The 26,530-nt window shown below is 45.9% G+C and overlaps 7 protein-coding genes across 7 annotated transcripts; 3 read left to right on the top strand and 4 right to left on the bottom strand.

Moving 5' to 3' along the window:
• Nucleotides 1-1,985: 1,985 nt before the first annotated feature.
• Nucleotides 1,986-2,615, bottom strand: F5147DRAFT_775835 (uncharacterized protein; the record flags this gene model as incomplete). Its single annotated transcript, XM_041441779.1, has 4 exons — nucleotides 1,986-2,082; nucleotides 2,133-2,146; nucleotides 2,207-2,512; nucleotides 2,565-2,615. The coding sequence occupies 4 exons, from the start codon at nucleotides 2,613-2,615 to the stop codon at nucleotides 1,986-1,988; spliced, it is 468 nt and encodes a 155-aa protein (XP_041290606.1).
• Nucleotides 2,616-3,943: 1,328 nt separating this feature from the next.
• Nucleotides 3,944-4,429, bottom strand: F5147DRAFT_775834 (uncharacterized protein; the record flags this gene model as incomplete). The annotated part of the gene is made up of 2 exons (XM_041441778.1): nucleotides 3,944-4,233; nucleotides 4,303-4,429. The coding sequence occupies 2 exons, from the start codon at nucleotides 4,427-4,429 to the stop codon at nucleotides 3,944-3,946; spliced, it is 417 nt and encodes a 138-aa protein (XP_041290605.1).
• Nucleotides 4,430-6,469: 2,040 nt separating this feature from the next.
• On the bottom strand, nucleotides 6,470-7,768 carry F5147DRAFT_654624 (uncharacterized protein; the record flags this gene model as incomplete). The annotated part of the gene is made up of 7 exons (XM_041433882.1): nucleotides 6,470-6,659; nucleotides 6,756-7,091; nucleotides 7,145-7,212; nucleotides 7,270-7,347; nucleotides 7,402-7,476; nucleotides 7,526-7,548; nucleotides 7,609-7,768. 7 exons carry the CDS (start codon nucleotides 7,766-7,768, stop codon nucleotides 6,470-6,472), a joined length of 930 nt encoding a protein of 309 aa, XP_041290604.1.
• Nucleotides 7,769-12,030: 4,262 nt separating this feature from the next.
• F5147DRAFT_775831 (uncharacterized protein) lies at nucleotides 12,031-14,308 on the top strand (the record flags this gene model as incomplete). The annotated part of the gene is made up of 5 exons (XM_041441777.1): nucleotides 12,031-12,543; nucleotides 12,604-12,655; nucleotides 12,764-12,837; nucleotides 12,913-13,522; nucleotides 13,581-14,308. The coding sequence occupies 5 exons, from the start codon at nucleotides 12,031-12,033 to the stop codon at nucleotides 14,306-14,308; spliced, it is 1,977 nt and encodes a 658-aa protein (XP_041290603.1).
• A 739-nt stretch (nucleotides 14,309-15,047) lies between these two features.
• Nucleotides 15,048-16,406, bottom strand: F5147DRAFT_705222 (CobW/HypB/UreG, nucleotide-binding domain-containing protein; the record flags this gene model as incomplete). Its single annotated transcript, XM_041437939.1, has 8 exons — nucleotides 15,048-15,545; nucleotides 15,594-15,771; nucleotides 15,822-15,858; nucleotides 15,904-15,953; nucleotides 16,010-16,073; nucleotides 16,127-16,128; nucleotides 16,163-16,256; nucleotides 16,367-16,406. The coding sequence occupies 8 exons, from the start codon at nucleotides 16,404-16,406 to the stop codon at nucleotides 15,048-15,050; spliced, it is 963 nt and encodes a 320-aa protein (XP_041290602.1).
• Nucleotides 16,407-20,760: 4,354 nt separating this feature from the next.
• On the top strand, nucleotides 20,761-21,592 carry F5147DRAFT_654619 (uncharacterized protein; the record flags this gene model as incomplete). Its single annotated transcript, XM_041433881.1, has 6 exons — nucleotides 20,761-20,847; nucleotides 20,903-21,031; nucleotides 21,084-21,252; nucleotides 21,340-21,382; nucleotides 21,425-21,508; nucleotides 21,568-21,592. 6 exons carry the CDS (start codon nucleotides 20,761-20,763, stop codon nucleotides 21,590-21,592), a joined length of 537 nt encoding a protein of 178 aa, XP_041290601.1.
• Nucleotides 21,593-23,636: 2,044 nt separating this feature from the next.
• On the top strand, nucleotides 23,637-24,454 carry F5147DRAFT_580307 (uncharacterized protein; the record flags this gene model as incomplete). The annotated part of the gene is made up of 2 exons (XM_041431537.1): nucleotides 23,637-23,987; nucleotides 24,026-24,454. The coding sequence occupies 2 exons, from the start codon at nucleotides 23,637-23,639 to the stop codon at nucleotides 24,452-24,454; spliced, it is 780 nt and encodes a 259-aa protein (XP_041290600.1).
• Between the last annotated feature and the right edge of the window lie 2,076 nt (nucleotides 24,455-26,530).

Raw genomic sequence — 26,530 nt, 5'->3', positions numbered from 1 at the left:
AAGTGGTAGACGTGAAGACTTACAAGCGCAGGTGTTACTGTGAGCTGGGGTGAGCAGATGAACAATGCATTAGTGTGAGAGCGATGATAAATAAAAAAACAATGCTCACCGGAAGTGGCGAGTTGGCAACAAGCAAAGTCTGAGTAGCAAAGTCAATCAATGATTGAATGGAGTATCGCAGTATCGCTCGTGCAATGAAAGGGTCAGGTCGCAGAAGTTACGATGTCCATGGGCTCATATACTATAAGCAGGTGATATGTTGAGCAGCCTTGACCTTGTCAGCCGTCGTGACCAGGTGTGAAGGAGAGAAACCTCTCGTTCTTGACATATTTTGGTCCAGGAATCAGGTCATACTATGATACAGATACAGGGTGTCGTGGCTCGTCTCTACTTAAATCAGCATGATCTGTGCGACGCTAGTAAATATATTTCAGATTCTGCCTGGACTAATACAAATTTCGATTTACCTGAAACCTTTAGGCATGACTTGTACGTGCTTATCGTCTTCTGAGTGACCCAACGAGGTTCCCTGTTTGTGCTAAACCAGAGGCGATGTGTTGGAAGGAGAGGATGGATCTGATTTTCTTGAGCATTCTCCCAGCCCCGCTGAGGACTCCATATCCACATCTGGCGGGTATTCGGTGTAGAAAGTAACTGATGAATATAGAGGTCTCCGCACTCAAGCGGTTGACATGGCGGGGGAGAAGGTAGAAGCTCACAACCGTGAGAATCAAACCAATGCATGTATTGATTGAGATCGCGAATTTTATGCCGGATACGATGCACACTGTATGCGGTGCTAGAAGGGGTCACACTGCTTGAACACGGTGCCTGGTTGGAGGCACTGGTCGCTAATTGAGGATGGCTGAGAACTGAAACATTGATCGGAGTAAACAACTGAGCACCATGAATGAGCAGAGTGTGCACAGATGACTCTGGTGATGGCTGGGGGAAAGGGGCGAGATTGTCAGAAGTCATCGAAGAGGTTGGAGACTGTGACATCAATGATAGGGCGCTACCAGTGGGATGCGATACTGGGGAGGTGAGAGTTTGAGGGTGTACTAGGGAATCATTCAGGCTAAAATATTGCGGAGGTTTAGCCTGCAGTGCATTCGGGGTCAAAGGAGAGAAGTTTTGGGTGTTGCCAGGCATAGGACATTCAGAATGCACGGAAGATGCCTCACTATGTCGAGATCGTGGACGACGGGACCCTTGGCAATGAAGCAGCGCATGATCCCGGAGAATTTGCGTGGGTGTGGGTATTATTTCATTACAAGACTCCCGGTGAGGGGAGACCTGTGAAGATCAGTTCTATATTTCCCTACTAGAATGAGAAACTAACATCTGATTCCTCTTTCAATATACCAGAAGTGAAATATATGTGCAGTTCCCCAGGCTTTGGAAAAGATTGACAGTGAACTGCTATCAGCTACGGGAGACGTTAGCACGATACCATCAAGATATATCTATGATTTGAAACTTACATCACGCTCATGCTGAAGTACTTGTCGGTATGGCGCATTGACTGAGTGGTGAAGTAGAACACGTCGGGATTTGGTATGAGTTTGGTTTTTCATGATAATGAGCTAATCAAGCTGAGGAGGTATCAGAATTTTGTCACTTAGCCCTCATGGCCCGGCATATGGCTTACCATATTATAGTCCGTATGAGATGTGTTAGGAGAAAAAACAATGACTGAATGGCTGGACGACGAGTCTCAGTGGACACAACTTGCACACAGCGATCAATGGTGACTTTGAGGGGAGGAAATTGAAGATCCAGAAGTTAACTTAGCTGAGTAAGTTGTCAGCGTCTCTCCAATGTATGTAAGCATTGCAGTTCATCATCGGGAGCAATTGAGGAATCCTGGCTGATTTGGTTGCGTCATGTGGTACAAAGAATCGCAGGTGAAGAATGAAGTATGTATGTGCATATATTATCTTACATGGACGGGCAATAGGTACGGTAGGAATTAGAGTTATAATTTATGCCGTAGCTGTGAAGACAATTTCACTCGGGAATTTCATTGGAATATGTTCATCGCGACCTCTAGTAATTGCACGAGAACAATCAATCACAGTACTGGAGATCCCTCATCAATATGATATAGTTTTGGTCTTATTTGAACATACCGTTGAATAGCGAGCTGCGCAAGGTGTTGCACCCTTCAGTTCCGGAGGCCCGTCACTTGCCTCATTTGACCGACTCTCATTGCGAGAATCCCACCCCTCCACTCAAGGTCGGGAAATGAGGCTTCGAGGCTATCATTGGTGGGTAATGTTGCTGTGAACTGGAAGAAGACAATGAATGTCTCTCCACGCTGAAGGTCCGTCACGTTAACACGCACATAACAAGAGCAGATCGGGTGCTGTGAACCAAGGATAGCTTCTACTGAGGGAAAGCGGGGATTGCGAGTAGACTCCTTGCTTGGAATAATGGTGCAGACGTATGCAGTACGGGATCTAGCCTCCCTCATAGGAAAGCAAATAGCCTTTAAGAAGATGGCCTTCCGCTAAGAAGCCCAGTTCAGCTACAAAGACAGTGTACACAAAGACACTACACACAGTTCCAACATCGGGGGTAACACAGTAGAGCTCTGGGGCAGTTATCTGCATGGCAGCAATGGTGAGAGTGATCAAGAATGTCAGTAGTGAAAATATTGGAAAGAACAACGTCGGTAGATGATGCGTTTTAATACCCGCGTGCATGCTTCAGGTTTGACATGTCACCACATGAAGGCAAGGTTCATGAAGCAGTCATACAAAGGGCAAAGCCACTGGCGACTGACGTACCCTTTCCTGAAATCACATTCCGGCTTACTGCTTTCACAATCTTCTCAATGCACGCCATAGTGCTGTCAAATTTCCATCAACAATCGGTCGGCACATATATTCCCCTTCGAGATACACTTTTGGGGTAAAAAAAACACTGAGGCCAATCCCGAGGATCACCACAATTGCGAGGTGCAGTTATGATTCGTCGAATTATCTGTGGGCTGTCAGACGATTACGATTTGGTTAGTTGCTACATTCCCAATGTGATTATCAAGGGGAACTCAATCAAAGGTGGCTCGAACGCGCGAACATGTGACTCATTTTCAGTCGGTAAAAACATTGAAAGGGAGCTCACCACCAGTCAAGTATATCGTTCTGGGAGTCCACCAAGATCCGAATTGAGTGGCAAGGTTACCCTCGAAGTCTACAGTGGCACAGCTCTGGGTAATTCATTCCCCCTATAGAGCAAATCAGCAGCGTAAATTGACGAAGGCTTGACTGCAGTATACCATCAAGGGAAACAACGGTGTAATTTGAAGTGTAAGTGAATGGAGCTGGCAGATTGAGGACCATGATATTGAGGACCCAGGTGGTTCCCGTTCGTGAGATCCTGTTGCAACTAAATTGAGTCAAATTGGCTGCCTGGAGGCACTGCAATAATCTCAGTGGGCGCGCTCAATACCAGTGCAATGTGCTCTTCAAAACATCGAAGCAAGCGAAGGTCCGAGTCGTAGCCTGAATGAGACTCCACCCTCATCTATGAGTTACTGGGTCAGGTCAGGCTACTCTACTGACCATTGTTGCATCCGAGACAGGCCGATCAGTAGACTCCTGGACTCATATAGTAGCCCACTATTTGCACAGGGTGCTAAATGGGCAAAATTGACTACCGGCAAAAATGCGGTCCCAGGCTGGACTCTATGAAAATTTCGATATAGGGACACACAGTAGCCACGACGAGAGGACGTAATACACCGTGAACTACGATTTTGGGCACCATTTGAAGATGTGGGAGTGGTGGGTGATGCGAAGCGAGATTCTGACCAGACGATGGGGGATGTCAGAAAGAGGTGACAAGAACTTCTACCTAGGAAACTCACCTCGCAAGACGACAAGTTAGTTAAAAATAGGCGATAAACCTCTGCAGGTCGGGCCAAAAACACTTAAGCTTAATAGGAGTCAGGAGTTTGAAAACACCACGCAGCCGCCCTAAGATTGGCATGAAAATGCACAGACCAGGCTAACAGTGCAACACATATGAAAACGCTTTGTGGCTGATATATGACATGCGAGGTCATTCCGGTGAGGCTTCTGATTGTCTCAGACAACGACGTGCATGAGCGGTTTGCAGTCATCGATGCCATATCGGCGAGTTCGTCATCAGTCATAGATGTAGCTGATGTTGAAGAAAGAGGGCTCGCAGCGGGCATAGCAAGCATGCTGAACTTGACTTTCCTGACTGGAACGACTCTGATGGGTAGGTATCATGATGTTAGCCCCCGACGTGCATGGTGAGACTGCATCATACTGTCTGGGGCTTGCGTATCTTGATGGTGTTTACGCTGGAAGTCTTTGCGTGACTCATGAGAGGAAGGATCGTCAAAAGCATCAGCAACTCTACCGAGGAGTTTGAACGCATCTTCAGCGACAGCCATTTGTTGTGTCTTCCAAGTTCAGGACAAGAGGGGCTAGGGTACTTATGCGCATGAGGCAGTCAGCCTCACCCATGTCAATGGTTCCAGCAAGTCAGCCGCCAAGAAGTCGGCTGACATCTGAGGCCTCTGTTAGCCAACCATTGATAGAATATGAATGCTCACACCTGAGAGCTCATGGTTTATAATTATCCGTGCTTAGAACCCCAGTGTGCCAAGACATTGATTGTGTAACACGATGATTGCCATTTGTTGATTGGCAATTTGTGCGCGAAGCCTATGGCACGAGTGCCTCTCTGAGCAGTATCTGCGTGCATATATGTTGACCATGGTTCTCTGTATCCTGGAAAATTCAGAACTATCCCCGAAAGCCCATTAAAGAGGTCGCTGTGCTCCTCAATTGTGATAACACCTGTATTAACATGATTCGACAAGCACGCCATCTACTGAACAAACACTTACTCTTGCATGGGAGTTTGCTCCAAACCCGTTGAGTCTTCTTGTCACGCGGACCGGCACCAGTGGCAGTGGCAACGAGAGTTATATTTGGACAAGAGTAGATCTGGATGCAGTACCGGTGAAGAAGGCCAAGCACCACGAAAGGTACTATCTTTGCACACTCCTGCTTTAGGGAAATATCTCAAGTCGATGATTAGTCGAAGTTGCTGAAGACGCCAGTCACTCGACTGTCCGGGGTCCAGTATACGACGAGACTGCCAAGGTTAACGTTGCTGTCCTGGACACCTGTTTTCCAGAGGATACGATAGCCTATTGTCATAGTTGTTATTATAGTAATACACAATAAAGAGCACAAGGAAGAATAACATACAGATGACAGTTTGCCACCTTGCACTGAGAAACTTGTTTCCATTCAGCTGTATCTCCAGCCTGAGTGAGTATCGGTCATAATGAGGTATTAATTAGTATTCCCAGACTCTGCAAAGTAGAGCATTTCTCTTGCCTTGCCTGCCCAGCTTCTTCCACATGTTTGATTTTGAATAGGAACGTCTCTCCTGAGTCTGTACAGTTTCCTTCGTAGCACATACACCACGCTGATGCGTGTACATACTATTCCACGGAAAACAATAGTTTAGATGTTGTCTTTAATTGAGCCATGCACCGTGTCAATAACTCCCTGGGATATGATACTATCAGCATAAACCTCTGCAACGGCCTAGCGTCTTCAGTTTTTCTTGCCGCATGCGAGGTATCAGATAGGGCAGATGATTGATTCACGTAGAGGACTGTAAGCGTCCAGTGATAGTATGGGTATTCGAACTCAGAGACTTGCGTGTGCAGGTCATGTGATCGCATGATTCACGAGAGGATGGATCGGTCACATCTAAATGAAAACCCAACTATCAGTCCCACGAGAGATAATTCAGAGCTGCCAGTACAATTAACAAAGTACCCACTCGTTGGGGAAACGACGGCAGGCGAGGGTGGGCACAGTTAGTAAAGCTTGATGCATGATGCATGATAGCATCAAACTTGAATATGTTGATGGATAACATAAGCCAACGACACTAAAAAACATGATGATTCTTGACGGTCCCAAACACCTTGGACAGTGTCGTGGAAGCACAGCTTGGCTTCTGACAGTCTGTGGAGATCGATTGTGTTGGACCTGTACATCTGTACGGCTAGACTGTACACCATTCCATATGGGGTATTACACCTATCTCTGGATTCGGTAATTTTGGTGATATCATGTATCTCTGCGCTGGGACTGCTTGTAACTTGACAATCACGAGGCAGGCTCGAGGCAGTTGTACAAAGGGCAAAGCCACCCCTTCCTGAAGTCACATTGCCGGTTCACGGAAACTGCTGTCCGAGAATTTGGAGGTAAAGAACACGAGGTTTCAAGAGATTATGTTTGGAGCAGCGACCTGAATGATTACGATTCACCATCGGCGAAGAATATCGGTGATGTGTGAATGTGTGAATGCTAGTAAGTATTGGCAATAAGGGGATTATATTGGTGAACTATATTCTATGGCAGATTCAGAATCGCACTTGGAATATTCCAAAAAGTTCGATTGATCAGCTCAGTGGCTGGGCAGTCTTGCAAAAGATACAACTCTTATGAACTGCTGATAGTCTTCTCGATGTTTGATCTGCAGAACAGTGGACCAGCTGGTAGCCCTCACTCTTGATTTTGTTGTCTGAGTATTGTATCATCTGGTGCTTTGGAGAGTCCACACCACCAATTAGATTCCAAGCTAAAGCCACGCTATATACATGTACTAGTCATTGATACCGTCGTAATTGCAAATAATCGGGGAGCCGCATGTTCATATCTTATGCCAATCATGGAATACTCACTTACTCTAGAAAGTACCCTGTCCAATTAGTTGGTAGATCTTCTTCACCGCATGCACCCCCAAGAAGTGATGTTATGGAGTTTGAAATCTGACAGAGGGCGATGGTCTTGAAAGGTTCTTGCCTGCCAACTGAACCCCGACAAGTTGGACAGGTGAACGGCATTGGTCCAATATGTTTCGTTACGACTGATATGACTGCAAGTGATAGTGGTAGCTTCGAGATGTCTCGTAGACTGAGAGCAGCTGGCACTGGATTGTCCGAGTCTGCAACCCATTTACTCCAACAACATTGAAACCATTGTTTCAAGCACGCCCCACAGAAGCTATGTCCGCATTTGAGACTAAAAGATTGGTTTAAGTTACTTGACCGTACTGTGATGACCTATATACTGACGTGTGTAATTCTCTGAATACTGTTTTGCAAATGGGGCACTCCAGAGACAGATCCCTTTCCGATAGGACCTTTGAGGGATAATAGATTATGAGATGATGGTATCAACAATGTTTTGAATACCGCACCTTCTGAATCACAGCGCGGAGACTTGCCAGCTCGGCTTTTGTTGCATCCGCATCAGCTGAAGACGTATTAGACGTGGACTAGTGTATACATCATAAGGGCTAATACAAACATATCCCTGCGTACAAACTTACCGCAACATCACCAGCTTGCTCCGCGGCTTCATCATTGAATAGTATTTTGACTGAAGCTTCAGCATGAACAGCGGGCTGCAAGGTAGGAAAGGAAGAGGCCTGAGCCAGAAAACTCAAAACTTACTGCCGGCTTGCAATGTGGATGGACTGGCATCTGACTTGTGTTTTCGTCGTTGGTTGTTGTGATGTCAATAGCTGACACTCAACTTGGAATTTCCTCATTGATGGTGATCTCGATAACATCATGTGGAAGTGCAGGCGCCACCCGAAATCGCGAAGTCGTAGGTCCTGGCCGGGCAGCTGCGTGATAGAAAGGCGTTTGAGCACGTCTGCATCTTGGGGCATTTCTGACAGGTCCAGAAGACATTTTGGTGAGACTGGGAAGTTGAGGAATCACGTATACTTTTTACCTGGAATATTGTAATAATTGCAATCTCTCCATCGTGATAGCTGTGAACTAAATTTATCTCATAAGGTTTGGAGTTACACTCGAGATCCAGATGCACAAAGGGCGAAGTCGCTGGTGACTGAAGTACCCTGTCATGAGGTCACATTAATATCCGCCTAGCTCATGAAAAGTGACAATGGAAAAAGACTTCCCACCTCTGTCATATTGAGATGTGTTTTGATGGCAAGCAAAGAACAAAGGCCTGAGTGGTCTCGTCCAATTCGAAGGTTCACATTGCCATAATGAGTCGTTGACCGATTACGATTAGATTTGGTTTGTGCACCACCACCTAGGTGCCTATCCGGAGGTAAACAGGATGGCTCGTCGAATACTTCTGATCACTACAGCCAATGTCCAGAGACAACCCAGGAAATAAGTGCGAGTCCTATGATGCAAGGAGTTATAAGGAGATAGCAGGACCCAGTAGCCATATCTTCACATACACTGAATAGTGGGGGCATACAGAACGAGGTGCACTCTCAGAGAACAACAAGGATAATATTGAGTTCGTGTTTATGTGAGGACCACAAAATCAAGGGACGCGCAAGATAACATCTATTAGACCCAAAACCACGGCAAACGCACAACATGCACGAACAACCGGTTTGATCTAGGTTGCACATCAAGAACCACTAGTCAGAGCAATGCGGTCGTAATCACAAGAGTGAGGACTTAGAAAATGTAGAAAGTCCTTTTGATTCGTTCCCTGAAACATCACCTCCATGGTAGGAACAAAAGCGCCCATTCCATCAACCACGATATCAGCGAGCGCGACGTTGGTGGGTTCTATAAGGGCAATCGAAATTGTCTTCGCTTCCTGGAAGTATGCCTGCGATTATTGTAAGCATGAAAACAACGAACTTCGAAGTACTCACTGTGTTGGGGGTCTCGAGTCTTCATCCAACAGAGGGCCGTCTATTGCACATGCTGCACTTTTGCGTTGTTCATTGCCCCATTTGTGAGACCAGTAATATTTATAGGGAGGGCGGGCACAACTCCCTTTTGCAGACCAAAACTAGGAACATATCGGCCAGGTGCACCAGTGTTCTTGAAGTGCTATGAGAGCCTGTGCGTGTTCAACTAGTCAACCCATGCACCTGATTCCGATCTTAGTCCACATTGGTGATACTGCACGATCCAAATTTTCATTAGAATTGTGCTTGCTTCGTAATGCAGGAGGGAGGAAAGGGAGAGATGCACCCGATTACACAAAGTCCTCACAACCCCAGTCAGTTTTTCCACCTTCTGCTGTTCACAACACCTCTCGTTAATTTTGGGCCCGTCGCCGAAGTCGTACACGAAGTACCGATTGGGAGAGGTGTTGGTGACGTGAGAAGGCACATGTCCGCCTAGACAAGATATCCCGCACCAGAGCAGCTTCGCCGGACAGTTCGACGCTAGGTGTCACAAGTCTGTATGAAAGTTAACGTTCAAACGTTCAAGGACGACAAATTGAGAAACAATTAATTGGCTGACTAAAGTGGACTTATGTAAGCTATGGCGAATCACTGTTGAACTAATCTGAGATTGACTCGAGGTCATCTGCACTCTGCTGCCCCAGCTGTCACTAATTCATCAATAAGTACGGGAAGACAAAGAAAAACGTCTACGTATCACAATCGCTCTTCTTCGGCAGAGATGCAAAGAATAGCATTGAAATCAATGAATCTGTCCACCGTTTGGAAGTGAGTAAGTGTTGTCCTCGCCAGCGTCATCTTCGTCTCCTTCCTCATGCTCCGCGTCATTCTGCCCTATGAGATGATGAGTTTTGGGCAGTCCGTCGGAGCTTCCTTAGCATAGGCTTCGCAGTCTCAGATCTGAGTCCTGGGAAGTTCAGGTGATGTATGGGGCTTCTATATCTGATGATGCTGCCAAAAGACATAAACTCACGGAGCGCAGTTGCCAGTTCAGGTAGGGAAGGAACAAGACTTTAATGTGACTGATCACCGCAAGCTTTGATGAGTCCTAGTCAAGCCTGATTCCATCGCAGGTCCTTTATCGTGAACAATGAATGCTCGATGTGATTACTCACGCCACCTTCCCCCTGTCTCGAGGTGGTCCATTTATTGTTGTCTATCTCCCCACTTTCTAACATCGCATACCCAGATATCTATGATAAAACAATGCCACCGCAATGGAAGGGCAATGAACGCCCAGTCCTCGCCTCCTGAGAGGTCGTCACTTCACTTCTGTCAGTGTCGCGAATGTATTCATGAGTGGGGAACGGCCCTTGATTTCACTGAGTCTTTCGATGATCTACCAGGATGTTGGTTGAATGCAACTATGTATCACAGGCACAAACGAGAAGAAGTGCTTCGTCGTGGCCTGGACCACGTCAACCTGGATGAGAACGGACAATCAATGGATCAAGTTCCATTACCCAAATCATCCCATAGTCTTGCTTCATCTCCGGAGCTGAATCGCACTAGCATTCCCGTGGCTAAGGATACACCCATCATTCCATCACCAGACTCATCTACATCTGTCGCTGATTTGGATCATTTGTGTTCCAAAATCCATCACCATGTTCACAGCCTTTCGCTCAAAGGTCCTTTGAAATTCGCTAGATACCCCACAATCGATGGGCCATACGTGCGTCCTGACGAAGACGATCTTCTCGCCATCAACTCTGGTCCTCATATGCTAGAATCCCGGCACCCCACGAATCAATCGCTGCTCGTGTTTCAGAATGATCTCGTCATGTTGATGAAGGAAGCACATGCAATAGAAACTCACAGCGTTGCAGAAATTACCAAGGAAAAAGAATTCCTTGTTCAGCGTATATATAGGGAACTCGATCGGGCTGACGATTTCAAGGAGAAGGAGTGGGAAAGACAGCGAAAAGGCAATGATGACGAAGAATCTGATACATTTGTCTACACAGGTCGTTTGATTGTTCGTTATGTGGTCTATGTAGCACTGATATATATTGTTTCATTTGACTAGATTCATACTTCAATGCCCCTCACGCATCCTGGCATCCCATGATCTTGGCCGTGTATTTGATGGTCTTGCTTATGCACCTTGTATGCGGGTTACCTCGTTGGGCTGCGTCGCTGTTACTTGCTTGTTTGCGAAGCATAGTTTGCCTTTCAGATGCCCGCTCGGCGGGGGATCCGTTATTGCACAATATCCCGAGAGACCCACGTACTGTAATAGGATCATTTGAGCTAGAGCCTTGCACTCGATCCTACGTGTGCTGTCCGGCGTGTTTCACTTTATATGATACATCCCCCCTCCCCCTCTTTTGTACACACCAGCCAACTCCTGCGAGCCGGCAGTGTCACACAAAGCTATGGAAAACGCGCATTATTCGCGGGAATCCGATCCAACGTCCAATTCGCACATATTTGCATCAAGACCTAAAACAATGGATGGCTCGTTTCATCTCCCGTCCTGGAGTTGAAAACCTCCTGGACTCCGCTGCGTGCCCTCACGAAGGAACGGACATGGAAGATATCTGGCATGCATCTACATTTCGTCAGTTTCATGGACCCGACGGTAAACTCTTCCTTAGTCCAACAATTCATGAGGGGTGCTATCTGTTTAGCTTAGGAGTCGATGGCTTCAATCCATTTCAGAACAAAGTCGCCAAACAGAATGTGACCGTCACAGGGATGTACATGGTCTGCTTGAATCTTCCTCCAGATCTACGGTATCTGCCTGAGAACATGTATCTTGTTGGCGTCATTCCAGGCCCAACCAAACCCTCCACAGACCAGATCAACCACTTCCTTAAACTTCTCGTGGATGATCTTCTACCGTTTTGGAACCCTGGGGTTACCTTCTCCCGCACGGCGAAGTACCCAGACGGCCGCATCATTTGAATTACCCTCATACCAATTGTCTGTGATCTTCCAGCTGCAAAACAAATTGCAGGCTTCAGCGGTATTGGTTCCAAGTTCTTTTGTTCCTACTGTTTACTACCTCTTCACGACATTGACAATGTGGATCGGAGCCAGTGGCCATCCCATGACGTCGAGACCCATCACAAGCATGCCAGCGCATACCGAGATGCTGCAACGCTCGAGGAAAGACAGCGTCTATTTGATCAATTTGGAGTCCGTTGGACAGAACTCCTTTGGCTCCCCTATTGGGATCTGATATCTTTCACAGTCGTGGAGTCCATGCACATACTATATCTACGCATTCTCAGATATCATTGTCGGGTGGCGTGGCGGATGAATGTGGACTTAGAAGATGGAGAAACGGCTTCAGGAGAAGGAACTAAAAGTTTTGCCAGGCCGTCTGATAAAGACATGCAGAATGGTGTAGATGTGCTCACTACGGGGACCTTTGGTGCCCTTGAAATGTGTACTAAACCTGTCCTTTACCATTTGTGCCAGGATAGAGACCTTAGGAGGGCAAGTACGAAGAGGGCACTCATCAAAACTCTCCTGAACTGGGTGCATACACATTCTTTCAACTTGTATATAATTAACAAGTCCGCACAACAGAAAACAAAGCAGGCAACAGGAGACATCCTCTCAAAGCCATTCATCCCACCTCATCCTTCGAAGAAGTCACCACAGACGGACGCCGAATCAGCTATGCTTCTGATGGAAAGTACAGACACAGTCAGTGATGTGTCGCTCCTTCAGTTCACGAAACCTATCTTGGCAAGTCTCTGTGATGCAAAGTGTGAACGTCGCAGTGGGAACAAGAGTGATTTAATTGGCAGACTGTTGGACTGGGTATGCTGCTGGTCTTGTCGTTGTCTCCATCTATTGCCCTCGCTGATTTTGGCACCCCAGCGTTCATCAAAAAATTTACTGATCGCACGGACGGCACTAGAAAGTGCTTCTGGTTCAGGCACAGCAATTCGAAACAACCAAAGGACAGCAGAAGAATATATTTCTTCATCTTTGGAAGTCAATCCTGACACACTTATGACTTACACCTGAATCGTCCTAGTTGCATTGTGCTCGGAACAACATCTCAGCATCATTGGTCAGAAGAAAGTTCTTGTCCAGCGTCTCATCCAATGGGTATGTCTCATTGTAACCGTTTGAATGCTGCAGACTGGCTGACCTTACTGCAAACTTCAGTGAGGCGAGCAACAGCAACTAAGCTCCGAGCAGAACCAACACGATCACAATGTGCATCAAACTCCCACAGATCTTGAGAATAGTCACGACCCTCTCCGCACAGAGCACTCAGGACCAACGAGGGATCATCAACCTCACCGTGTTGTCCTCGGACAATCTCTTGTCACCGAGATACGGAGAGACATGGTACGTAGCGAATTGCCCACGTGGGTTAGCAGAGCTCCCAAGGCCCTTGGCTTGACAGTGCAGGGTAAACTCAGTGCGGATCAGTGGCGTGCCGCATGCACCATTAACATGACCATAACCCTTGTACGACTCTGGGGTGGTATGAATGGTGTAGCCAAGGCTATGCTAGATAATTTTATGGATCTAGTCACTGCCGTCGAGCTTGGTTGTATGTTCATCATCTCCCCTGGCCATATTGACCAGTACAAATTTTATATGCTGCGCTATCTCGAGAACTTCAAGGACCTTTACAAAACCATACGACTGGTTCCGAGCCATCACATTGCTCTCCACCTCGGCAAATTCTTGTGTTCCTTTGGTCCTGTCCATGCTTGGAGGGCTTTCGCATTCGAGCGCTATAACTATCTCCTCCAGCGTGAGAACACGAATGGCAAATTTGGTACCTCTCTCTCTCTCTCTAATCTTTATATCTCAAACTAAATCACTGAGTACTACAGGCGAGATCGAACTTACGATGATGAATCACACTTGCCGAGTAGCAAATGTGCGCACGCTCATCCAGGAGGAAAACATCCGCACTGTTGTCTCTGAGATGGTCGAGGCATACAGCAACTTCACAGGCAAAGATAGGAGAGGCACTCGCATTCGCGATGTGCTTCAGTGGGACAAAACTGTCACTGCACAAGGTCAAACCCACCCGACCTTGAAAGAGGTCATCCTTGAGGATAAAATATATTCTGCCTTGCTCCGGTTGATCGACGCTACCGAGGAGCATTGTTATGTTGCTGAGGGCACACCTCATTCGTCAGAACAGCTTTTTCTCAGGCGCAAGGCGGTTCTATCAAATTGTATCCTTATTGGCGGCATTTCTTACCGGCCCTCAAATTTCTCCCATTGTGATAGCAACATCGTATTTCGGAGCGCCTCGGACTCAAAACCACAGCCTGGTCGCATCATCAAAATATTCCTTCACCATCGGTATTCACTAAGTGACTGTATTGTCGAAGAGACTTTCTTAGTCGTCCATCCTCTGATTCCATTGTCAGACATTGATGTCCCCATGATCCCTACCATCAATACCCTATCCCAGGGGGGTTTCTTTGTTACAACCGGTATCATAGCGATTACTGTATCATTCGACCATCTGGTGTTATTTGTCATTTTGCAAAGACAACCATGCACGTTCATAATATATGTGAGCCCTGCGTACATGTCCTCCCGTTAGACCGTGTAGGTGCACCAGTGACAAGTGATTTTTACCTATTACTGATTGGACTAGTTGTTGAGGTCTGCCGAGCTCCCAGAGCTAGAAGTCCACAACGAACAAGGTATCGACATGTCCGAAGTGTCGCAATGAATTGAAGGCGAACGTGTTTAGAACGAGATGACATGATGATGGGCACTGTATAAGCCATTTTGCTCAATGTCTTTTGAAACAGTCCAGAACGCGTACTCAGCGCTGCATGTCCAGCAGAAATAAGCAGTAGGCAGCTAGAAAATATGAATTCTTTGCACGAAACAAGGACAACTAGTCGGGTATTCTGTGAATTACAGTCGATTTTACTTAAAATGCGCATCAAAAATCTCATACCTCCTACTCGATGCCTCCGGTGGTCACCAAACTGTCCACCAGCGCTTCATATGAAATCAAAATGCCTGCAAGACAGATCAGCCAGGCATAGGACGTGTCTGAAACACTAGAGATGAGTCAAAGCATCGATGTCTCGACAACAGAATGAGACAATTTGGAGAATGCTATGGTTGTACTGTCAATGTTACTTGTTCTAGTGTCAACTCCGATTGACTGACCTGTCGAAAAGACATAGGAGAACATCATCGTTCATGAACATGCATTGCCCTGGAAACATGTATGGTGCAGTGAGAAACTGAGAAAATGTTCTCCAATCTTATCTCTTGCAGTAATCAAATTTCAATTAGACACGTATAATCTACATCACTTGAACTTAGAGATCGGTACAAATGTCTCTTATCATGGTGATTCTTATGGACACATCTTGCATAAAAGATGTATCTCCTTTCAACAGTGTGAGGTCGTACCGACCAAATGCCCAGTTCAAGATCCAAATTGCAGAATCTAAGGGAATAAATCCCTTGACTCGCCAAACGCTCTCCTTGCTTAGAGAGGCAAGAGCACTCTCGAGCATACCCTTATCCACATCCACCTCAATATGTGAGGTGCATGATTCTCTATCATGATGTTCATGGTTGTGACAGGTCGGCAGGAATCCCCGGTATGCTGTGAGTGTCTTTACTTCATGATGATGATTTTCGATACCCTGGGGAATTAGGTCTCTGAAAAGCTTAGAGTCGATACCAAAAAGAACATTTGGGTCCACACCGTTACGATCATTGCACTTGATCTTGGGAGTATCGAGATTTAGAGTATTAAGATTATCAATCAGTATGTCCAGAGCTCGTTCATCAAGATGCTCGTGCTTGTTCTAGGCAGTTGTATAAGATTGCCTCATTATAACGAGGGAGATACGTACGATAAGAATAATATCCGAGTAGCTTGCCTGCATCTTGGCTGTGGGAGAGGTATCTTCGTACCTCGTAAAGTTCTTGGCATCAATAACAGTAACTATTGCGTCAAGTTGAAGGTCGTTGTTTGTCTGTCGCTCAAACTCACGGATCTGGAATGCCAGTGCGGCAGGAAAAACGGATCCTCTGACTCCATGATAGTGAGTACCAAGCTAGGGAGATTTGGATGAACTTACGAGCATTCAATGATGATTCGGTCAGGGCGGTATTTGTCTTATATAAGTGTGGTAAGGTTATGTTAAGTCAGACTGCAAATACCTCGGGTCTCACGAAGGGCCGTTTCCATCTGACCGACGAGTACGCAGCACCTACACATGATACGGTCGATTAGGAAATGCAGTAAGATGATGAAGTGTAGACATACATGCAACCGTTCAAGATCTCACTGACGGCAGTCAAACTGGATTGTTTAGCCGGCTGGCTATCCGCTGAAAGGTAATGTATATTCCCTAAATCTCCAGTGATCGCAGCAATTATGCACACCTTGGACGTCTCCAAACTCATTCTTGAGTAAGACCATTTGGGAAGTAGTGGAAAGAGTGACAAAATAATAGAAGTCTTTCCTGCGCCAAGAAATCCAGTGAAGATAGTGATCGGTATATGGTGGTTGTCTTGAATCCATCTTTGGCCCTTGGGTATCGATCGACAGAATGTGTGTTTATATTTGGCCGACGTTTGATTAATCAAAACCACGTGACTGATGGAATATCGAACTAGTGACCTTCAGTAGACGCGAACAACGTTGAACTATTACTGGCCATGGTGGGTCGCAAGCAGCCGCCTACTAGCGTACCTGGTGTGAGAGCTCAACGACTTGTTATCAATGCATCCCATGTCACTGCAATGCATACGTGCCTCACGCATTCGGCCTTGCCTTGTTATTCGGCTGCGCACTGCACTACAAAAGAATGGGGTTGCTGGATACCCTGACAAGTGATTTCCGTTGGTATCAGCCACGTATGTACGTTCAAGTTCTGTTAGCTTGAATATTGAACTCGGACGTTTTTTTCAGAAAACGCAGGCTGCACTTACGCTCTCTCGAGATGCACGAACAGTCATAGGTTTCATCTCAGATGTGTACTTGTGTGCGTGTCATAGTCCAACAGATTACACAGTCATCGAATTTACCACCTTTACAGCTTACTTGTTTTGGTCCATCTTCACGTCCCTTATCACTACCCTGTTCTATTTCTCCACCTGGCGACTTGCACTTTCGGGCTCGGAGTTATCTTTGCTCGTTCTGCTTTCCCCTACGCTTTTGGGCATCAAGCCATTGTGCACTTGGGCGCTTATGCGCAGTGGTCAGGTTACGTTAAGGGCGGTGGCAATTCTGACAGACTTAGGGTCTTATGCCTTGAAGAGCCCCATGCAAAGGTTGATTGTAGTCAACTTTGCGAATGTGGTGCTCCTGGTAGGGCAGACCGCCGACTGGTCAGCTAGGAAGGATGGATATCAGGGTTTGCGTGAGTATCAATTGTGTAGTGTAATAGCAGTGACGACTAACATGGCGTAGTCCTTGGTCTAGGACTTGTATTACTTTCTCGGAAAAACACGTGAATCACTTCTTTGTGCCATCCAGTTCGACATTGCGTGTGTTGTGAAACCCATAGGAGTAAAGTTTCACACACATCTCATCACGTTGCACCACTGCTGCCCTGTAACAGAATCGAGTGATGTAGCCGGTGTCTGTTCGATGTGATTTGGACGAGGATACCAGCTATGTAAAAGACATGCCTCATGGGTGATTCGGAATCAATTCAAACTTCAGCTTCATCCATCAGGCCTTGTTGTCGCATCTATGGTGATGCAGCTCTAATAAGCTACATGATCTTTCTGAACTCAGAAGTATGCCATTCTCTAATACTAATAGGACAAGAAGTTGATCAATTCATGACACATGCAGGTGACCCTGTTTTGAACTTGTAAACGTGATGTACCAAGGATTCTCTGTCATCTAAGTCATGAAATGCCAATGCTGTATTCCGGAAAATTTGTTCTCTGACTTTGGGATTTTGAGCTGTATCTGAAATAGGCCTTTTTGTGAAGGAGCATTGCAAAGAATCCGTTCTAACAATGAATTCTCCATCCCACATGCGATAAGTCCCTATGGAAACGACTACACGTCGAACCTCAGTGTTTTATGCACTCATTATCTCGCAAAGATATTGAAAGTCATCAGATTGCGTCAAGCATTAATGTACATTCAGTGCGGCGAGAATCCATCACATTCATTGTAAGCAAAAGGCCTAAAAATCATCTGCGTAGCATAAGCTTGCACCTCTTAAATATCTTCGTATGAGAGCATTTGCTGAGGGCATTGAAATCCGAAGTTGCCAGGGACAGTAAAGTCCTTCCAAGCATCCACGAGTGTTTCCTCGGTGAGCCCAGAACCACGCTTGGGGTCGTAATACAACCCAGTCGCGATATGCATGAAGCACCAGAATACCGCAGGAGTTGGGAGATAAATATGGAAAACTACTTCCTTTATCTGGAGAGATATCCCATGTGCCTGGAGGCAATAATATTTAATGTCATGGAGGGAAGTTTGAAGATCTCCAACAAAATCGCTTACCTCAGGCGCTTTTGATTGGTGGAAGGTGTCGTTGGCAAATCCAGCATCAAGTGAACGGACATGGACAGTGTCCCCAAACTTAATTAGCAGCCAAGCTATGAAAATCGCGCATTGGTGAGAAAAGGAGAAGAAAAGTTCAGGCACGCTTACGACGCTGACCGATCCTTTCAGGAGCAACCATGACAACTGAGGCAGATTGCGGCTTACAGGAACATCTGTATTAGCCCACATTTGAACAACCACAGCATCAACAGTGGCAAAGAGGATATTGACGCTGTTGGATATTGCGTCAAGTGATGCTGTACAAGTGAGTTGAAAAAGCAAGATAAAACTGACCGGTTGAGGAGGTCAGACATTGTCACTTGTCAGTGAATTCAAATCTCACCGCAATGCTTATATATGCTTCTTGAAGTCATATCAACAAAGGCCTCTGTAATTTTTGAGGTGAATTTTCAAATGAGATTGCATTAACTTACTTGAAGGACCCGAAATCAGGGCACCGGCATAGAGGCCAAATCGATTCCAATCATAATCGCTGGAGTCGCCGCCCCTTTGTTTACTATCTCGATTTGAGATTCAAACTTCTGTGACCTGAAGGAAGGGTATTTTCGACTTGGAATCAGTAGCCGCTTCGCCCTTTGTATGACTGCCTCAAGCCTGCCAAACTAGTACACGTTTAACTGAAGCGAAGGCTGTGAACGTGCTGCATCATGGCTTGTGATTGATCTGGATCACTATTATCTGATGCAAGAAGCTGATTGGGAACATACAGATAAGCGTCCCGACGAGTTGGGTTGGTGGAATGTCTGAATTTTGAAGTACCTCATTCTCACACAGTGTCGGAGATGAAAGAATCTGAGTCGTGATGCTGGCATTATGCTGCTTCATCATGGGCATTGAGAGCTATGGCTCATGGTATAATCCTGAGGGTTCATGAGTGTGTCTACTAAGTATGGTGATAATGGATGACACTTGTACAGAGAAGAGAGATAGCTCCGAGGACGACAATAAATTATATAGAACTCGGACCGTCCGTCGGGCACAACCAATCATTGGGTGATGAAAATATTTTCTAGAAAATAGATGCCATCCTAATGAATATATATATAGCAATGATCTAAAGACAGTGTCACAGAGGGCTATTCAATATTACAACTACATGTACAGGCCAGAATTTTGAATAATACTCTGTCAAAAAATGTGATCATTTTATCCGGGCGCATGGTGCACGTGACCATGTTACTCCAGCGGATTTCTCGACAAGGGAAAGACTTGCATCAATCCTTCGCTACTTTCAAAGCACATAATGATGAATTTCAAGTGTTGATTTGTTCGTTCGGAGACACCTGAGATGACATGTGAATAATTCACTATTACAATCTAACCTCATAGCACTCACACCCCACTGGCACTATGAAGGTTCGTCTCCCATAGCTTTGATGCAGACTCTATTTGAACATTATACTTATCGTAGTTCGCCTATGTGCCCACCCTCTTCCGTCCATTGCTGGCCCCTCCATGTGTGCGGGAAGAGTTACACCCTGGCGACTTCAGATATTCCTTCGGACCAAGTTCCTCGCATATACGTGTCTTTTATGCATTTACTCTCATCCTAGGCGACCTGGAAGCGGCGTGTATTGGTACTGAGAATGGGAAAGATAGAGAAAGCTGTGAACGAACTCGCACAATTATTGTGAACCTGCAGGCACCTTCTGTGTCATGTAACCTGTGCGTCTCCATTCGTTATACGTCTTCTTTATTGTCTACTTGCACAGGTACGATACTCGCGGGTACCTCTGCGTTATGTGACCAGTGTGTCTCCATTCCATGCATATCATTACACACCTTATTCATCATCCACTCGCACAGGTACAATCACCTTCTCAAGGCACTCTCACGCATCCTATCCTCCAAGCTACCAAAACACCTCACACCCCTGAACGACTTTTCCTCATCATCAAGTTGTCAGTCACCTTTGCTGGTATAACTGATGCTGCAACTCTCGCAATTCTTGCTGCGTGGGCGTCATGAATATACACATGTCCTCCCTCTGTACGGCTGCACTAACATTTCATTTTATCATTTAGCGTGCGCCTCTAGAGAAGGTGGACTTGAATTAGGGACTGTTTATAGTGCGTGATGCACTAAGGTCATGTCCCACACGCATTGCACGTGGGTATACTGTAGTTGCAAATTCTACCCACGATTAAATATTAAATGCTCATAGTCTAACAGATCATATCGGTCATGCTTTCTCCTTAACTTCCAGTAAATCAGCGGCCGGCTTGACAGCTTCAAAAAGGGTTTCTGTAAGTTGTCAATATGTGATATCCGAGGGCACGAAATTGACATGAGAAATTTGGGTGCAGTGGCGTTCATTTGGACCGGATGTCTTTCACTTTCTTGTCAGACAAATGGAGGTCCCATTGAGCTTGAGGTTTCCCCTCGAAATTGACGCGTATGGCCACTCATTTTTCCATCATTAAATGAACGTGATGGCCAAGCAAACACGAGCATCAAGCCATCTATCGATAACTCACTCCATGTCTGTCAATGAGTCAGTCGTCTCTCCACATGAAAATGATAGTCGCTCGGCACTCCACCTTGAAGTAGAGCGTCCAATCTCATCTGTAAGTATGTGATTGCATGAGTCATATGGCCCCCCTGACAATGCTTTTGCTTCAGATTGAAACACCGGTCAATGTTGGTGGTACAACGCAAGACATGAATGCAGGTCTGGTCACTCCTTTCATACTTGTATTGCTTGGGGACAACCCCATACAAAGCAGTTGTGGGTTTCACCAATGTCGAAACGTAAGGCCTTTCTGAACCTTGAGCTTTAAACTCATTCACAGTTTGCCCCTAGTGTCGCTTTGCCATAGAGCAGTACCCTGATATTCCCTGCATTGCCGGAGCAGACCCCAATAGTAGCGACAGTGAGAATATGAGAAAGTCTCTTGCAGGCAATGAAGAACAATTGACAAAGCAATACGGTGATCGGCATGAGATCTGGGACCGGAACTTAGCTGTAGGCGGTGAAGTACCAAAATAGTCCTAGAAGGTTCCTGGAAGAGTATTGATCTAGTTCGATATATTACAATTATGTACATTTTTTGTTTGAGGTCGGCGGATGAAGCGAAAGTGTTCTCGATGTGAATTGGAACTGTAAGTCCTGCTGTTTGGATGGAATCATTGTTTTTTTCACAGTCAAATGATGGGGCAAGCCCATGGCCCAGAACCAAGTCACATTCGTGTCGAATATTGGGAAACATCTGTCGCATTGAGTCTACGGTAAGCATCCTTATTGCGGCATTCACTTTTGTATACCATTGTGATCGACTTTTTTCAAGCAATTACTCTGCAGAGTTGACATAAATAATTTCTTGGCAAACATGATGGCTGCTGCCATATTTATTGTTTTCCGGCGAGCACTACATCAACATCCAAATCTATACGTTAAACACGAGGGAACATGTAGCACACTTCAAGGGCCAGATTTCAACCTTTCACTTCTGTGGACACCTGATGTGGTCCCTGATTGCCACGCGCGCCCTACCCATCATCCATTTCGAAGTTTCAGACATCAGAAGTGAGCCTGCAGGCCCCGTGTGCTTTCTTCCCCAGGAGCCTAACTTGAACAGGAACAGATGGACCGAGCTATTTATAATATTAAGGAAAAACGGCGACATCGGCAAGTCGTTTTCTGTAGATGGGTCCTTAATGTGATCATCAAAGGGTAGTTGCTTCGCCCTTTGTATGTGCAATCAAATTCCCAAACTTAGGGTCCCCTTCAATCCGGGTCCTTCGACTCGTCTTCGCCGCCGCTCTCTCGGTAAAGGACATGTATTCCCTTCGGCTGATTGACTGATTCGGAGATGTGACCAAAACTTTCACAGAATTTTCGAAACTGTGTAGCACGTATCACGATGCATGAAAAAAAACAAAGGATGCATACCACACTGCCACATATGGCAATTCACGCTGTATAACTAGTATTTATTGTGGCTACGGAGGATAGGAATTTGAACAATACCTGCGCAGTAGACTATCCTTGGGATCATGGCATCATCCAACGCGATTATCAACGAAGACGTGAATATGAATGATCCCTTACCGTTGGAAACCGATGAAAATTCAAGGATTCTTGGTAAGCGGCATCGAGACTCGGAGCACGGAGAAACCTCAGAGGATGATTCGGAAGACCAGGTACGGTTCTGCTGCTCAAGTCAGGATGGTGATTTACAATTGTTTGTTGCAGGAATATGTGTTGGCCATGACCAATCCTGATGCCAATAATTTGATGGTTGCGGAGTCCTCTGTATGTTGCTGAGTGGCGTAACTCGATGCATCGCTAACCTGGATGATTATAGCGAAGTGGTTCAAAGGGTAAGCAACGGGAAGAAGTCCATCCTAAGAAGAGACCTAGGAGCACCGACGACAGCAATGTAAGAAGCATACTTTGGCTTAGCAGAATATTCAATGATTCAATGTAGGTTCTATCTATGGCTCTTCCCAGCGGTCCCAGGCGCGCTGTCTCTCGAATTTTCAGCAACATCTATGCCAGACAATTCTTTATCAGTAGCCCTTCAGTACTCAGTGGTTCTTCATCTCATTCTGATACCATCTTACATGATACACAACTGGCAAGTCGATATTTCAATGTGCTTGGTGGTAGCTGACCGTTTTGGTAGACTTGCCATGGACGACAGTCTGTGACATTCTCACCCCAGGTTCAAATCGTGTCTGAAGCAGGTCGCATAACTGCCACAGAGCCATTGGCCTCTGAGTCTGAAGCTACAGAAACTGGTGACGAAAGAGGCAGCACAGTCCTATCAGATCGGCTGCCCATTACAGGTGACACCAACCTTCCTGCTGATCAGAATTCACTCGCAACCGTCAATGACCAGATTCATTCACAACAACGCCTCATATTGGCGCAAAGTGACAACGACCTTAACGACACAGATAGGACTGACAAAATCTGTTCGGAGACAAACGAGATGGACACTGACCCGCATGGAACTGGGCGTTATCCCTGGGATCAGCCATGCAGGCAGTGTACGGTGGGCTCAGTTGCTTTGATAATTGACTATAATTAATGTCCACTAGTTTGTTCCAGCATCCAAGGATGATCTAGATACAATGAACACCTGGCTGGGTCGCATAGAAACTCAAATCACCGACTTCAGGACTGCTGTGGAGTCTCGTCACAGCTCATCTCGCAATGAGACTCCTGACGACATTGCCAATGATGCGGATACAGAAGAAACTTCAGCTCTGTGGCCATTTAAGAAAACTGGTCCCGTGAAGCATAGATCGCAATGGTTAAATAGGTTTCATGTTAGTCTTTCATGTGGTGAATGGTATTGAGTAGCTAAACGGGCTATAGGAACTTATACGCGACCACACTCGAATTCTGATGAAACAAACTGATGATGAAGCACCCTTTACAGGTGTAATACTTCCACATGAGGCTTCTCTCGCCGACTTCGACCCTCGCCGCAGTCCTTGTTGTACTGCGGAGAACTTCAAAATTGACATATTAGGCATGCCCAAGTCCAAATGGAATATATCCGCTACCAAAGTGTTTGCGCGTGATTTCGTCGCCCACCATCCCAGTTTCAATATCGATTCCGTCCAGACTGCGTTTTCCACACATTTAAGATCATTGAAGCGCTCCTTTAAGCAGGCAGGACTGGACAACGTCGCATCGAGTGCACGTCAAAAAGAAGACCAGAGAAAGGAACGCAAGCGTTCAGTATGTATTTGTGTTATGATAATTGGTTGTTATCTCCAATGTGTTTGCAGTTGTATCACAGACGTTTGGACACCGCCTGTGCAGTTTCAGACCTACACCCACACATCACGATGCTCATGAGAATTGGTCCCGACGGGATGAGCAGCGACAAGACAGCCAACGAGAATAATGTCCCTCAATACCATATACTTGGAAGGCACTGGCGCAGTCTGGAAGTGACTGCTTGGCTACGGGTATTTGATGTGATGTACCATCATAATCGCTGGGGCCCTGCGGGGATTGGTTCACGCGGCAACAATGCTCGAATGCGATTTGAGTCCATGTCCATGGGTCACCCACAAAGGGCTGTCTGTCGACTTCCTCGTAACACATACCGTGCTGAGTGGTATGATAGTCTCAATCAATATGACCGCAAAGAACTTGACAGGTGTGAGGCTGAGGTGTATGCCTTCACGCACGTTCCTGGCATTCAGCTGTAAGTTTTCGCTCTTTTCATGCAATTTCAACTTTCATAGCCTTACGCTATTATAGGGCTGCACAGAGGCCAACCGGCAAGCCAAGTCATCTTCGCCACTACACGTAAAACACGCAGCTCTGCAGTGAAACATGACATTATAGAATATACATATTTACGCATGTAAAGTTGGACCTAGACCTCATACATAAACGTTTTACAGGTCTAGAGTATTGAGGGAAGGGTTGGACTTATTGTGGAATGTGCACTTTACATGGTCATATCTAGATTGAAGAGGAAGCGCAAAGTGCACTTTTCTTTTGACTGCTCGCCACATATGTACATTCATTATCTTTGTTCACATGCTATCTAAGAGTCCGAATGCGCTTTCCAAGTTCTTGACGCAATGTCGCGATTGATTGTCTATATCATCAAGTATCATAGTGACGCTTCTGAAATAGACAATGACCAGGCAAAGGTTCACTACCTCACCAATATTTTGTCGATATTCATTCTCGTTCTGGCGAACATGCACGAAGAACAAGGTGTTCTCTCTCAACAGAAGCCGTTCTTCAGATTCTTCTCCAGTCTCATTAGCGACCTGCACTCCATCGCAGAACATCTAGACTCAGCTTCACGACCATCGCCTATACCCTTCCATACCCAGCCCTCACATCCTCCAGAGTTGCATCACACAGAATCTCACTACCAAACTAGTCCACCACAGCTGGCCGTAGTGCTTCCGCCTCATTCCCGCCCCATTGGACCTGGCCATGCATCACATATCAGCCCATCTGTTCCTATTGCACTTCCTCCTATTGCGACGCTGTCACCTACATCAAGCATCCCTTCGCCATCTGATGACCATATGATTCTCAACTCAAACCATTCTTCTACTCCTCCATTGCAAGGAAAGCTTTCTGAGGTCATGAACCCAGCAGCAGGCTCATCGATGCGGACGATGTCATGGTATAGAGTTTTATGATGCTGACCAATCATGGTTAAGCTCCCACGGTTGAATTCAACCAAGTGCGCAACTTCAAGTCTGCGTTCAACGATATGGACTACCCCCAGCCGCTGCTGTCCAACGATGACTCAATCAAATCTCATCTTCATGTTGCCATGTCTCTATGTTAAGCTTTGCAACTCGATTCTTGGTACCTTGAACCTTCGAAACCATAATCGAGTCACCAACAAGACACGCCTTTGACAATCGCCTCGATGTCATCTCACTATTTGATCCGGACATGTTTGCCTCGCCTCTTGTCATCTCTGCCAGCGCTCTCATTGTAGAAGGCACATCATAAGTACTTGTTTCATTGTTATGATTTTTGATTTTTGATTTTTCTTGTACTCTACGCGGCTTCCGTCTGATGTTGCCATTGTTTTGGATCAGGTTGATATCCCTCGCACTCAGGCAACAGTCAACAGTCTCATGGCCTGTTCTTGTGGCCATCAACTATCATTTTCGAATTCGTGAAAGTGAGTTTGTTCAATTACGATTTCCTCCGACTTTCTAACTCATCCCGTTGCTAGTCACCATTTGACAGCCGTGCTCCTGGTATCGACTTATGCTTGTGTGTCCGTCAGCTGTGAAATTCTATCTAATTGCATTAACATGTTCAGTGCCTAGCGTGCCTCACAGTTCTTGGGTGTGATTCTTGTTGGACGCGGTTTCCTAATACCAGTTGTGTATGTTTCACGCTTTCGATTTTAAACCTGCTTCAACTATTTTCATTAGCGTCATGAAGAACATGTTGGCACCACAAGTACAGATGAGTTGTAGTGCGTAGTACCATGAATATAAATATGATTGATGTTTTGCGCTCAACCAAAAGTGACAGAATTCAACATAATCTTGATTTTTGGAAATTTTATTTTCAGGGTTCGTCTCTTAAATTCTATTGTTCATGCTCTGTGCATTTCTTGACATGATGATCGTGCTGTAAGGTAGGGCCAGGGCTGTGAAGCTTTACGATCGTGATGGTCTCGCACAGTTTTGAAACCCTGCGGCCGAAATGCCACCATGCTGTTGCTATCCTGTCGAAAAATCAGTCTTGAACGGGTCGTATGTTGACTGGATTTTGAGAATTTTCATCTT

This window comes from Suillus discolor, assembly GCF_016758755.1.
Source record: "Suillus discolor strain FC423 chromosome Unknown F5147scaffold_43, whole genome shotgun sequence".
Taxonomy (NCBI): Eukaryota; Fungi; Basidiomycota; class Agaricomycetes; order Boletales; family Suillaceae; genus Suillus; species Suillus discolor.
The sequence above is the reverse complement of the archived record's forward strand: the minus strand, read 5'-3'. Positions and strand labels throughout refer to the sequence as shown.